Source organism: Cordyceps fumosorosea, assembly GCF_001636725.1.
Source record: "Cordyceps fumosorosea ARSEF 2679 chromosome Unknown scaffold_69, whole genome shotgun sequence".
Lineage (NCBI taxonomy): Eukaryota > Fungi > Ascomycota > Sordariomycetes > Hypocreales > Cordycipitaceae > Cordyceps > Cordyceps fumosorosea.
In genome coordinates, this window is record NW_017387369.1 from 1 (window position 1) to 14,485 (window position 14,485).

At 56.4% G+C, this 14,485-nt stretch overlaps 4 protein-coding genes across 4 annotated transcripts; 2 read left to right on the forward strand and 2 right to left on the reverse strand.

Annotated features, from left to right (window-relative positions):
- Window positions 1–5,082: 5,082 nt before the first annotated feature.
- ISF_09752 (GTPase activating protein (Gyp3)) lies at window positions 5,083–7,845 on the forward strand (the record flags this gene model as incomplete). The annotated part of the gene is made up of 1 exon (XM_018853353.1): window positions 5,083–7,845. The coding sequence occupies one exon, from the start codon at window positions 5,083–5,085 to the stop codon at window positions 7,843–7,845; it is 2,763 nt and encodes a 920-aa protein (XP_018699448.1).
- A 318-nt stretch (window positions 7,846–8,163) lies between these two features.
- ISF_09753 (Ubiquitin-conjugating enzyme/RWD-like protein) lies at window positions 8,164–8,732 on the reverse strand (the record flags this gene model as incomplete). Its single annotated transcript, XM_018853354.1, has 2 exons — window positions 8,164–8,631; window positions 8,706–8,732. 2 exons carry the CDS (start codon window positions 8,730–8,732, stop codon window positions 8,164–8,166), a joined length of 495 nt encoding a protein of 164 aa, XP_018699449.1.
- Window positions 8,733–9,280: 548 nt separating this feature from the next.
- ISF_09754 (Nucleolar, Nop52) lies at window positions 9,281–10,138 on the forward strand (the record flags this gene model as incomplete). Its single annotated transcript, XM_018853355.1, has 2 exons — window positions 9,281–9,344; window positions 9,444–10,138. 2 exons carry the CDS (start codon window positions 9,281–9,283, stop codon window positions 10,136–10,138), a joined length of 759 nt encoding a protein of 252 aa, XP_018699450.1.
- Window positions 10,139–10,401: 263 nt separating this feature from the next.
- On the reverse strand, window positions 10,402–13,446 carry ISF_09755 (hypothetical protein; the record flags this gene model as incomplete). Its single annotated transcript, XM_018853356.1, has 1 exon — window positions 10,402–13,446. One exon carries the CDS (start codon window positions 13,444–13,446, stop codon window positions 10,402–10,404), a length of 3,045 nt encoding a protein of 1,014 aa, XP_018699451.1.
- Window positions 13,447–14,485: the final 1,039 nt, after the last annotated feature.

Genomic DNA, 14,485 nt, shown 5'->3' on the forward strand with positions numbered 1-14,485 from the left:
CATGCAATTTACATCGCTTCATTATAGGCTGCTCGATCGTGAATCGCATTGCCTGGAGAATCGCTTGCCAAAGGCGGGCGGGTAAACTTCGGGTTCCGGTTGGTCCTGTTACTGTGCAAGACATCCCGTCTGCTCCCCCATAGACAAGCTGTTAATCGGCAGATTAGTAGTTGGGTCGGTGACGACCAGCGAACACCGGCTGTTGTATGTTTTTATCTTTTTTTTGCTCTTTTTGAGCTTAGATCTTACTATAGATTCTAGATAGGGTTAAGTTAAGAGAAGACACTATTAATATAAGGTCCTAACTAGTACTATAGTAACTACTACTACTAAAGATAATAGTGTTTTAAGTGTTAGTTAGGGTTAATATAATAGACTTAGTATCCTAAGTAGTAGTAGGAGTAGGGGTAGTAAGAACTTTAATAATATTAGTCTGCGTGCTTTCATCCGTCGCGAAACGGACAACGGCCAGGCGGATGCGGATAAATGGCTGGTCTAATAAACCATCAGATGTACAGTAAGTGCACTCGCAATTGTATAACTATTCCAACTTGAGAACGGAATCATGTTGCTGATTGCAAAGGTGCAAATTCAGTCACGACCTGATGCTTCTTTGACGACGACGAACTTAGTTGGGGCAACCGCTGAGAAACATAGTTGATAGCATCGTCGGAAATCGGAGTGTGTAAGTCTCATTTCGTCTTCCTGTTGCGTTTGGTGCATATCGACGGTCGACGTGCGCTATCATCGGGCACTGGAATGACTCCAGGGCTCGAGTTGGGTCCGTGACGACTTGCGAAAACTGGCTGCTGTATGTTTTTACCCGTTTTTGATTTTGGTAGTCTCTTAAAAGAAATTATTGCAGAAGATCTACTTTGGCTTCTTCCTCGTCTCTTTTCTATCAACTAAGTCTCGACAGTTGCAGTATTGCAGGGTTGCATAAGTTGTGAGAGCGGTCATTACCTGAGGCACCTGGGCCAAGTCTCTCGTAATCCAACAGCGGAAACAAACGCACACTTTTCACTATTACAATTACCCGCATCAACGCCAAGTCCCGACAAGAAATTGTGCACAATGCGGCATGCGATATTGGCTTACAGCTCCAACGTACCATGCTGACGATATCTTATCACGCACGTCGGTTGCCAAACGCCACGCGGGCGACCGTTGGCTGGCTGTCGGGTATGTCCAAAGCTCAGCTATAATACCACGCAAACATCGACGCATTGTTTACGAGCCAGCACGACGAGACGGCCCAATGCTGCATGACGCCCGAGTCATTCACACCCGAGTAGCATTACAAATACGCGGCCGCCATATCTATGTATTGCTTAGAATATGCCTTGCGTGCTTGTCAGAGGCAACAGTATCAGCCAAGCGGCCGCAGACACTCGGGATCGGACGGTGCAATGTTGGCCCCAGACTGTCTGTCACTCGGTGTCTATAGCTGACGTTGGCATGATGCTAGTCCTCCTATAACAGCTTGCTAATATAATGCCAAGTGTCGGAGACGTGAAACTCGGGCGCCATCGTCAACACCAGCACCGACAGCCGCATGTCAGGACATCGGAGGCGGCCCCGGACTTGATGCCAAAACGTTTTGTTTCCTCGAAGCTGGCTAGAACATGGCCCTGGTCAGCGTGATATCGCGCCCTGGGTATAGCTGAAGACCGCCTGTGAAGCTGCTGACTGACGGTGCTCGGAAACACCGAGGCTGAAAACGCGCTAATAATGGGAACCTGCCAGGTTGTAGGTTGAAAAAAAGAAGAGTGCCTTGTAATTAACGCAGGTGGGTTACTTGGTGCTGGATACTGCTTTGTTGTTTTTGGCCTGTGCATCCGAGCTGCCAGCTGGCTATTCATGCGAATAGCCGCGAGCAGCGGGATACTGCAGGCACCGTCATGCGCTTAAGAGACCTGATGAATTGACAACGCGAGAGTTCACGTCGAATGCTTCCCAATTGTCGGGGTGCCACGCGACGACCACTCTACCGGGAAGCTAACAGGGGACGGCCTTCTCAGGACGTGATTGTTTAATTTGGCAGCAGCGGGCGGCCTCATCCGAGGGACCGGGGTTCTTAGCCTTGCCAACGCAAAGGAAAGCCCGTTGGCATGTGCAGCGCGCTCGAGGAAATTGCAGAAAAAAAACTTTCGAATTCAAGTTGTCAACATTATCGCTGACTTCAAAAAGTTGTAAGTGGTCGCGATATTATCATCTCTATGTCCTCTCCTTGCAGTCCGTCATCTCCCGATCAGGCGTGGCGGGATCCTTGCAATCAAAAAGCAAACCCAATGTCTCTATTCGGAACAATGGACAAAAAGCAAATACGACTGTGCGCAGAGGGCTGAGCTGGGTGCACCTGGCCGGGCGGGTAGGCGCACAGAGGCGACGGCAATCGCACCACGGCAGAGGCTGTTGTTCGAGATGCCGGCCACTTTCTTTACCCTGTTCGGCGGCGAAAAAGAAATTACCAGCGCACAGAACACGGGCCGATCCCTTGCAGAACCGCTTGCTTTTGGGCAGCGAGACAGCGATACCTTGGCCACCGAGGAATCAAGCGAGTGCACGTTTCTTTTTGGCACGAACGAGGTCAAGGCGTCTCTTGTTTACTCTACTGTACGAGGTTGGCTGGAATGCGCCGTGCTGAGACGATCCGTCATAACAGTAGGTGCCACGCATTCTTTCGCAGTCAGTTGACAACTGATGACGTTGGGTCACTGAACCAGGAAATGAGTTAGTTGATCAAGTCTACTATGACCAACTCGCCTGAAAGCCGACCCAGTCCAGCTGCAGAACGAGGCTCCGGCGAGGACTAGCAGTGATCTAGCTGGACGCCGTCGGTCGGTTTCCAGAACCAACTGCCTAATAGGGAAGTTGAGCGAAGCAGAGTTGCTGCCATTCACTCTGTCAGTTTATTACTGCGTATTGCTTTTGCCTGGCAAGCGAGACCAGCCATGATACGAGCCAAGGAGTCCAGGAACGCCTCCCACTGGAAGAAGCTCTTCATCCAATTCTCAGCCACTGCGTTGCATCATGAGCAAGGGCGACGCCGGTGCATCGGATCGTGCATAAGTGTCCCCGCAGGCCACCGTTGAGAGGCCGGAGGTTGCATGTAGGCTGCAGCGAGTAATACGGCGGATTTCGCTAGCGCAGGCAGGTCATTCCTGAATGCGGATTGCGTGGGCTGTTGCAGTTGCGTGCGCGGGGCGTTCAGGCACGGTGCATTGGTAGCGGCGTGCCTGGATGATGGTGCGATCCGCACGGGTACTGGTACTAAGTTAGGGAGGAGTTGCGGCACATGATGAGAGATGACGAGTCAATGTTGTTGAGTTGTCGAGGGAGTTGCTGGAGCTTGGAAAAAGCTCTTTGAGTTGCCGGTTGTTAGTGACGAGTGACAACTTATTACCAAAAGTCCTACCGGACCCGCGGGCCAACTTCAAGGGACAAGAAAGATCCTTGCAACCATGACCCTGACAGGAAAACAGGAACAGGGAAAAGACAAGGGGTGGTGCGGACGGACGGGAACTTTGTCTGGTGGCTGATCAGAGACAAGACCGGATGCAACGCTGGCTTGGCAAGCACCCGCGGTCGGTTGCCTCGCCTGCTTTGCTTGCTTGCTTTGGGGGTTATGTATCCAATGGATAAGAAGATTCAGAGTTGCTTCAAGTCTGAATTTGTTTTCCGTGTTTTAGAGCGTGGTTGTTGCACTTGTCGACTGTCACTGTCTTGGAGGAGTCCATCACCTCCTGATTGGGTCAGCTCAGCTGGACAGCAACTGCGACGAGTTTAAACTTTCCCGCAGTGGCACGACGGGCGGCGACGCTAGTGCCATTTGCAGGAAACATTGGAATATTAGCTTTGTGACCACAGGCTGCCCATGTCGTGGGTTCTGTATGAGGAGAAGGTGGTGGTTACACGCTGGGTGGTGTTTGTTGGCAAACTGGCCTGAACGCAACGAGCAGCAGCACGGGGCAACTCGCTCGATCGTCGCGATGCGGTTATTTATAGGAGATGGAGCAAACATCTTCATCTTGACTCAGGCGGACTTTGTTTGTTGTTCAGTCTCGACGCGATGCGGGAGTGTCGGTCGCGTGCCGGCGGGGTGAAATGTATTCCCAGGTGCCGGGATATAGGGAAAATATAGTGGTCGCCCACTAAAATATAGGACCGGTTATGACTAAAACATAGCGCTCAGCCACCAAGTGTTGCTAAAATATAGCGCTCACCACTAAAATGGCCTCTAAAATGCATCAGCCCGAGACATGCAGGCCCTAACCGCCAGCCCAACAGCTGCTAACAACACTACGCTTGGTGGTACCTGCTTCGCGCAGCAGACACTCGCCTACCAGCAAGTACCTCCTTCTCCATCTCCCCGCCCAGCTCTGTCCTCACCAACCAGTATCCAGCAATCAGCAATCCTCAGCATCAAGCATCCACATCCGAATTCCCAGCTGCATCACCCAAATACCAAAAGCTTCTCATCTCGCTGCATCTCGCTGCATCTCCATCCCATTCTTCCCCACACTCATTCTCACCCATTGCTTCCTTCCTTTGTTTGCCCCGGCCTGGTGTCTGCCGTCCTGTCCAGCCTTGCCTTCTGCCGTGTCCCAGCCTCTGCCGCTCTCTCCTGGACACCCTGGCTCTCCTTGCATCCTCGCCATGACGTTTGTCTAATCAAAATTTCTCTCCCACATATTTCGGCTGCACATCTCCTGCAGCTTGCCCGCCATCCCTCGACCCGCGGGCCTCCCGACCTGCGGCTGCATTCCCGTCCCTTCCTTACTACACTCAACCAGAATCACGCGCATTTCCGCTACATATCTGCCATTCGGCCGTTCCATTCGCATCGGCCTGATCCTCTCTAACTGACTAGCTGCACCTCGTGCCACCTCGCCTCTCTCGTGTCACGCGGCAACAAACATCTCCCCCAACCCAAACTCGATCTACGCTCGACCACGCACCTACGATGCCAGCGATGCCACTATAGCAACACAACGCACCACCAGCTGCCGGATCCTGGCAGGCTTCAACTCACTCTCCCACCCGTGAGCCCAGTATCCAGTCGGAGCTGGGCTCCTCAGCATGACCGACATGGCCGTCTCCCCAGTTGACAGTGCCCCAGACGCCAGACCGGCGAAGAATAGGCAATTTTCTCTGTACGCCAACCGAATCAAGCCCGACGACCATGGCCTTCACGAACCGCCGCCGCCGCTGCCTCAATCCGCTCCCGTTTTGCCTCGCTGGGACTCACTCCAGAACGGGCCTCACCTGGTGGCTGCTGGTCCAACCGGAGACTCCCTCCCGAGAGACGTCTTCTACGACGCCCCCGAATTGCCCAAGTCACCTCTCTCACCCAAGCGTATTCCACTCTCGCCGCTTTCGCCTCTCTCGCCCAGTCGAGAAGAATTTCCACGCATACCATTCGACGAGCCTCTGCCCTCTCCGAACCGAATACTATCTGCCAAGTCGTCCAATGCCGACATGCGGCAGTCTTCCGGCTCTGTTGGCAACTTTTCCAGACCACGAAAACCCAGCCTTAAGCTCCCTGTGCAACCCAGACCCGCTGCACCACGAGAAAACTCACCCCAGCTCAGTGAAGGCGGCTCGCCGTGGCTGCCTCCTCGTTCCCGTGCCCCGTCCAACGCTTCGGTGACATCGACATATACCTTTGCTTCGCCTCCCGTCAACGCCTTTGACTTGTCAGCCCCTCCATCACCTCGCCTCCGCACTGCTCCCTCCAACGCGCCCAGCAGGCCGCCGTTTACTTATAATCGCGTAGAGTCGTCCGTCTCGGCGCCTCCAGGACCCGTCGGCGGCTCTGGTGGCGCTCCTTGGGCCAGTGGGGACGAACTGCGGTCCAGTTTCAGGTCCCAGCTAACAGCCTCCACAACCCCAGGCACTGCAGTGACCGAGCGCAGCAGCGTCATGACCAAGGACAGCTCTGTCAGCTCCTTGTACGCCAACGCAGACGCCAATGCAGACGCCGAGCCAGACGAGCCAAGTATCGAGGATGTCATGGGCATGTACGAGAGAGGTTTCAAAGATGACACGGACGATGAAGAAGACGCCACTGACTCGGAGGAGCTGCCTCACATTCATCGACAGCTGACGACCCTTTCCGAAACGGGCCCAGCCGTCGCACGTTTCGATCACACTGATAGTCTTCGTCCTCCCCGCCCAACAGCCCGCCCGCCTGCAACCGCCTTGGACGCCGAGATTCGCCAGTCCAAGTTACTCTTTTCCAGTCCGGCATTTACATCGATGTTGCCCGCCATTACCAGCGAGAACATGACCAACAAGGACGAAGTCTCCCACAAGAGAGACTCGGCCAAGTCTGTCGGTTCCGGTCCCTCTGTGGCATCCGGCCCTTCTGTAGCATCCCGGCCCGCCACCTCCGATTTTAAAGAAACCATTCCCGTGTCTCCCATCACCGACACCGACTCGCAAACAAACTCTATTTCCCCCACGCCGCCTCCACCAGCTCCGTCGTACGCCGAGACGGAAGAGCCTGGCGCCCGCGACCGCTACGGCTTCAAGAAGCAGAGCCAGTCCATCACTCGAGAGCAGTACGACGAATGGAACAAACATTACTCACAATACTTGGCCCGTCGCCGCCGCAAGTGGGTTGCCTATCTCAAGGACAATGCTCTGATGACGGACCGGCCGATTCGCTTCCCCCCGCCCAACCAAAAGACGAAGCGATTTGTCCGCAAGGGCATCCCTCCGGACTGGCGAGGCGCCGCCTGGTTCTACTACGCCGGCGGTCCTGCCATTCTGGCCAAGCATTCTGGGCTGTACGAGAAGCTGCTCATATCGCACGCAAAGCAGATTGATGTCGACGCCATTGAGCGAGATTTGCACCGCACATTCCCTGACAATATCCAATTCAAGCCCTCACCGACGGGATTTGACGGCTCAACATCAAGCAGTGTGCGACAAAGCCAGTCTACACTCACAAGTAACGACACGTCGAGCGAATGCAGCGCGCGGGCAGTACCCGGCGAGCCACCTATCATTACATCTTTACGCCGCGTCTTGCACGCATTTTCGATCTACAACCCCCGCATCGGATACTGCCAGAGTCTGAATTTCCTGGCAGGTCTGCTGCTTTTATTTGTCGAGACGGAGGAGCAGTGCTTCTGGCTGCTCAACGTCATTACACATATTTATCTTCCCGGCACGCACGAGATGAGTCTCGAGGGTTCCAAGGTGGACCTGGGCGTGCTGATGGCCGAAATCCGCGACACCATGCCTGAGGTGTGGGATCGAATCGGTGGTGAATTGGAGGAGCAGACCAACTTTAAACCGACACCGACCAGATCACTACGACGTCCGCTGGGCAAGTCGCGCCACCGCGGGCATCCAAGTCTGTCCACGGAACGACTGCCTCCGATTACGCTGTGCATGACGGCATGGTTTATGAGCTGCTTTATCGGTACACTACCCATCGAAACTACGCTACGCGTGTGGGACGTCTTTTTCTACGAGGGCTCAAAGACGCTCTTCCGTGTGGCCCTGGCTATCTTCAAACACGGCGAGGCGGAGATCAAGTCGATCACGGACCCGATGGAAATGTTTGGCGTAGTGCAGGCGCTACCGCGAAAGATGCTGGATGCCAACCTGCTGATGGAGCAGTCTTTTAAGAAGCGCAACGGGTTCAACCACCTCAACCAGGATGTTATTGACGACAAGCGGCGAGAGCGACGGGACAAGGCGAAAAAGGACCGCGAGCAGATTCAGCACAGCCAGACCATCAACGGCAACGTGACGGAGACGGAGACGGCTTTGGTGGTGAGGAGAGGGACGTTGTTTGGGAAGAAGAAGCGGGTGAGGCCCGAGCTGTAGGAGGCCATTTCTGGTACATATTTATCCGGTGTACAAAGTACACGTACGATGACGACTATATACTTTTATTTGTGCACTGGTAGACGGTGTTATCTGTTTGAATAGGGAGGCGATACCCATAGATACGATTGCTGATGCTTGGGTGATTGTTTATATTGACTTTTGACGTTGACTCGTTGCCCATCTGTCTATTGCTATAATTATTCGTCCCGGTTTGTGCATTGCAATGTAATCATGTAGTCTTTGGTCTCTGCTGCGCTGGTTCATGTCATCATCTGTCCCCCTTCATATCATCATCGGCCATTCTCTGTCCTCCATCTACGCCGCCGTCGCCGCGGGGGGAAACGTTGGCTCGCCCATAGCGTAGCGCTCCACAAAGTCCTTCGCCGCCTTGTCGAACGCCGCGCGGTCGTTCCTGAACTGCTCCGCGATGCGATCCTCGAGCGGATCGTCTGGCAACGGTTCCAGCAGCAAGCCCCGCAGCGCCTCCAGCACGGCGGCCACTTTCGTGCTCGGCTTCCAGTTCTCCGGCTTGAGCAGGGCGAGGCAGACGTTGCCGAGGGAGTCGTTGGTGACGTTGGGGTGGTAGATGCGGGTGACGAAGCGGACGGAGGGCGCGCGGAAGGGGTACTCGACGGGGAGGGTGAGGACGAGGCCGAAGCGGCCCGGGTGGAAGACGGAGCCGGCGGGCGCGAGGAGGGTGACGTGCCAGGTGTGGAGGGAGTCGTTGGGGCCGAGGGAGACGGAGTACCCGTTGGGGGGCGACTGGGTGATGTCGCCGAATTCCTGGGGGCGTGGGCGGTCGTGGTTAGCGGGTGTGGTGGCGATGGATGGGTGGGAGGAGAGAGGAGGGGCGGTACCTTTGTGATGCGGCGTGTGGAAGACATGACGGGCTGTGATGTGTGTGGTGAAGGCCAGTGATGGTGAAGCGACCTGGATAGCAAACGGTGGTGGGGGCGGGGTCGAGTCGGCCAGACGGGTGTTGGAGTGCGGAGGTAGCTGTGGCTGTTGGATATATCGTACGATGCAAGTTGGCGATTCGGTAGGTTGAGGCAGTGCCCGAGAGAAGGATTTGATGATGCGGGAGACGAGAAGGCGCGAGGTAGATGTATGGTAGATGTGCTTGTAGAGGTGGGCTAGGAGCTCAAAGTTCACGAGGCACGTGAGCACACCGACCAAGCACGAAATCAAAAGAGAAGAAAATATTCAGAATATTATTTTATCAAAGGTATTATTTCTGATGTTTTTCAAAATTATTTATATCAACTAGCAAGCACAGAACAAGACTCACCTTCCCCGGTGACATCTTCACCGAGCACACCGAGAAAAGCGGGTCTTATCGACCTCACCTTGAATTTTCAACTTCAAAAAAAAGTTGTCGCCAATCACCACCGACAAAACAACCCTCACACAAACAGCCAACCCAACCGCAGCCATGGCCGCTCGCACAGGCCAAGATGCGGCTCAAATGCCTTTTATCAAGAACCTCGCCTCGAGCGGTACGTCTCCCTTGTCCTCCTCTCCCAATTCCCCTTGGCTTTGACCTTGGCAGAAGCTCCCTTTCATTTGTTTTGAGACTAACACCGACATCCTTTCAGACCGCAAGCTGCGCACGTCATCCCTCGAAGCCCTCACCGCCTTCCTCTCCTCCCGCCGGGCGCTCCCCGACGCCGACGCGCGCAAGCTCTGGACCGGGCTGTACTACGCCCTCTGGATGACCGACCGGCCGCGCCCCCAGCAAGCCCTCGCCGCCGACCTCGCCGAGCTTTTGTTCTCGCTGCGCCCGGCGCGGTGCCGGGAGGCCTGGCTGCGCGCCTTTTGGCACGTGCTGGGCGCGCAGTGGACGGGCATCGAGGCGCTGCGGCTGAACAAGTTCTTGCTGCTGGTGCGTCGCGTGTGGGCGGCGACGGTGCGGCTGGCGCTGCAGGGCGAGGAGGGGAGGGCGACGGCGGTCAAGGTGTGCCGGGAGTGCGTGCTGGACGGGGAGGGCGGGCGCGACGGGCAGGGGGAGCTGCCGCTGGGGCTGAGGCTGCACGTGCTGGACGTCTGGGTGGACGAGCTGGAGAGGGAGGGCGCGCTGGGAGGGGGGCCGCGCGGGGAGGAGGCGGAGGGGTTGGTGGCGGAGCTGGGGGGGATGGTGCAGGCGCTGACGAGGAACGGGAGCAAGGCGGTGCGCGAGCGCGCGAGGGACAGCTACGAGGACGAGAGGCTGCCGTGGGCGAGCAAGGCCGAGGAAGACGAGGAAGATGAGGGCGAGGATAGTGATGATGGCTGGGGCGGCATCGAGGATTAGATTCAAAGGGTTGCTTGCTTGCATTTACGGAGTTTTGGTGTTGAAAAATGGTACAACATGGACTTGCAATAACAAGAACAAGAATAGATGTGTGAATTCGTCTGCCTGTTCCGAGCCGTAAACGCCCCTGCTAATCCGACAAAAAGCCTCTCAATGTAGCAAATGCTTGAATATACAACAGCAACTCCGTATACCTTGCGCGTACATCCATAAATCAGGGGCCAAAACCACGTACATACACCCGCCACCACCTACACACCACCCTACCACATGGGCTCATCGCCACCCAAGGCCCCTTCGTCCACGTACCGCCCCCTATCCCTCGCCTCGCGCTCCTTGCGCCACGCGTCCACCTTTGCCCTCTGCTCCTCGCTCAGCCCCGGGGCCTTGCTCTTCGCCGCCCTTCGCCTGTTGTGCCGCCTACGCTGCGCCGGCGTCATCCCCTGCACGTCCACCGCGCCCGCGCCCCAGACCCCGTCCAGCGCGTCCGCCAGCTCCTCCCTGACCGCCGCCCACGCGGCGCGCCCGCGGCCGCCCGTCGCCCACTGGTCCAACTTGACGGGCAGCGCGGCGCCGAAGCCCGCCGGGTCGTCAAAGGACCAGACGCACGGCGCGGGGCCTGACGAGCACGTCGTCGGCCGGCAGTACAGCCCGCACATGGCCGTCTCGACCGCCCACCACAGCGACAGCGCGCACAGCACGAGGCCGAGCAGCGTCAGGCGCGGGCGTGGCGATAGGTGGAAGAGACGCGGGAGGGGGAGGTGCAGGTAGGCGACAGTGGGCGTGGACGGCTGGCTGACGCAAAGGGGGCAATCGAGATCCATCGCGTGGTCGTGCTTTTCTTTGCTATCCTTAGCTTTGTTATCTTTAGCCTTGGTGTCTTTGGCCGAGATGTAGGTTTTGCCTTTCGCCTTGTCTTCGAATTTGAGATCCTCAACTTTGATGCCGTTTTCACTCTGTTGTTGCTGGAGCACGTTGTTGAGTCTCTCAATTTTTTCGCTCGACTTTTCGTCCTCGTTGAGATGCGTCTCGTCAGTTTGTGATGTTGTTTTCGCCAGTGGCGCCTCCACCTTTATCCTGCCGTCCTTGTGCACCCCGAGATCGCGCTCAACAGATGCGCTCAGCGCTTCATACGCGGCGAGCTCGTCCAGGTCCGCGTCCAGCTCACTCTTTTCCCCCAGCTTGGCCTCCGCCGCAGCAATCGCCGCAGTCTCCCGCAGCAGCGCGTCCAGCTTCTCGCTCGTCGTCTTCTTGCCCAGCAAAATATCCTCCAGGTTGTCCAGCGTCGAGTCGCGAATGTTATGGAGTCGCTGTAGGTCGCGCAAGTCGTCGCGCACCGTCGGCGGCTTGGCCGAGTTGGTGATGGGTGGCCGCCTTCTAGGCAGGCTCCCCGAGCGCGGCCGAGTCGGCTTCTTCTTTTGTTCCGCGACGCCCGGATCCGACGCTGTCTCAACGTCCCCCTGTGCCAGACGTGCCATGTCGTCCCTACGTCGCTTACCGTCCCCCAATAAATCCGGCTTGATGTCAGGCGACTGCTCCAGGCTCATCCTTCTACTACCCGGCCGCAGCCGATCCTCCTTCTTGAATGTCACCGGCGTGTCCACAAACGCCCCCGGCGCGCGCGGCGTCGGCATTGCCAGCACGTCCTGCCTGCTCACCGGCTTGGGCGTCGCGTCATTATCCGTTCTGTCGCCCTCATCGTCCACCCACGGCGACGGCGCGCGCGCTGACCCATGCTCGGAGTAGTCGTCTCGGAGCGCAAACAACCGCTCCTCAGCCTCGATCCGGTCCGTTGGGTCCTGTTCCGAGTGCACGCTAGAGCCCTTACTCTTACGCGAGTCGCTAGAGCGGGAGCGCGCGAGCCCCGCGAAGCCTACCGTCGGTCGGTCAGACGTACTCTTGGACGTGTTGGTGTTAGATGACGTGTTGGACGTTCGCCTCGCGTCGAGGGCTGATCGCTTGAGAGAGCTGGCGCGCGGCTGGTGCTTGGCAACGGCAGAGGGTTTCGTGAGCGGCTCTTGCTTGACAGCGGTAGAGGGCTTTGCGGGCGGCTCGTCAGGTTCTCGTTTGGCGGCTGGGCTGGCTTTCGTAACTCGGGCCAGCGTGCGCAGCAATTCGCGTGACTGGTCGCGCTTTTGGGGTGATAGTCTGTTTGCGCGGTTTTTCGTTTCAGCAGCTTCTTCTGCCTTTTTCGTAGCCGCTCGTCGCACTTCGTCCGCGATCCTCTCCGCGTCTGACTTGTAAATGGTAACGGGCGTGTCGGGCACCTGGCGTCCGACCGGCTCAAACGCCGACTTGGAGCGCGGGATACCCACTCCCTCACGAGTGATCCAATTCCTTCTCGGCGAGTCTGGTGACACCGATCTTGTCATGGCGTTGCGCTCTTTAATTTCCTCCAGCTTAGCTTGCGAGATGGCCCGTTTCGACAGCCCCTGGGTTTCGCGCTGTTTGATCTCGTCCAGCTTGGTGGGCCCGGCTCCTATGCGCGGGAACCCACGATCCAGGGAGACTTGTTTCGCGGCCTCTCGTTCTCGTATTACAATTTCGTCCAGCTTTGATTTTCGTGGGCTCGCCACGTTTGGCGTCAGTCCCAGCTCGCGGACCCGAATCTCCTCGAGCTTCGCATTAGGCGTTGCGCCTTTGCGCGGCGACGGAGATCGCGTCGGCTTTGTAAACGGCGGTTGGTTGACTCGTATGCGCGGGCTGTCGGAAACTTGCAGGTCACCTGCGGTAAAGTCCTCGTCTACCTGCCAGGCGTAGCTCTTTTCCGGGGATGCAGCAGGTGGCACGTTTTCCGTCGATGGGAGCGGTGCGTCGTCGCGCATGCCTTCTTCCAGCACCCATCGGCTCGTTCTTGATTTTCCTATCCCGTCGTCAATGCGATTTCGCATCGCGATGCGCTCCTTGTTAGGGGATGCGTCCGGGACGTGTTTGCGGTTGACAGCCTCGTGCATCTTGGAGTCATCGACGGACTTCTGCTTATCGTTTAACCGTCGCCACGATCGCGGTGCCGGGCTAGGGGAGCCGTCAATCGGGCCCGGCTTGTCCTCCTCGCCCGCGAGCTTGTAGGCCTCGGTCAGGGATAATGGTTTTCTGCTGCCGAAGCCGCCGCTGCCGAAGCGCGGTAAACGGGAGCCTGGCGTCATGGCGGGGGAGGAGGCTTTGTCTTGGCCAGGACTCGACTTCGATCGCGACAAAGGCGGTATTCTCGTTGGTTCGTTTGCGGTCGTTTGCTTCGTGCCAAAGAGCGGTTTGCGGCCCTCTTTCCGGATAACAAGGCCGCCCGGGCCGAGTTTCTTGTCGTCCATGATGCGATATTGCGGTGATTGTCCTGTTTAAATCGTTTACTCTCTGGTTACGCGCGTTTTGGAGTGGCCAGCGAGCAGCATGGTGATGCGAGCAGGCCGTCGCTGCAGGTGAGGCGGAGGTGAGAGTTGAAGCGTGGTCAGTCGAATCGGCTAGTGGGTCGTAGGGTTGGCAGTAATGATACCTCGTAAAACCAGTCAGATTGGCCGCCGCGCAAGAGGGCCAGGAGCAGGTGTCGAATTAAGTAAACGTTGATGCTGTTGTTGCTGGTCGCAAGTCGCGTCCGTTACACGCAGCTTGTCATTGGTGAGATGGAGAGGGAGCGGGGCCGCCTCGGCATGCATGATCTACAAACAAAACGGTGGCATTATGCGATGCATGCTCGGGAAGGTTGCGCCATGTGTTTTGGTGATCTTACTCTTCTTTTGTATTTACGTTTATATTCGCAGAGATTTAATTCGATTTTTTCCCGCTATAGGCCGAGAGTACGCTGACGTCCAGCGGTCAACCTTGCCGGACGTCGAAATGAATAACAGAAGAAACTTTCGAAATGACAGAACGATTGAATTCAGCAAGCACAGCCCAAACGGTGCTGGACACTTGATCAAAGGTAGGAAACTTGGCGCGGTCTTGAGGGTACAACGATTTAACGTCAGGTACAATGATATAACGTTAAACAGCTGCGAAATCTGTGCATAGTGGGTGTATATGGGTACATACATAGGTACATACATAGGTAGCGTGCGGTCCTGGGGTACAATGATTAACATTGAACAGCTGCGAAATCTCATAGACGGTGGATGTACACGAGTACATTCAAATGATATTGCAGTCAGTTGGTGATACTGCGGTTAGAATTCAATGGTAAAAAATTGATATAAGGAGCAAAAAACAAAAAAACAATGCCCTCGATGAGGTTCGAACTCATGACCTTGAGATTGCCCGGCCTGTTGGCTAGGTCATACATAGTTTGTATGAGACTCACGCGATAACCAGCTACGCCACGAAGGCTTGTTGTTGTTGAAAGCCGGTGACTAATTA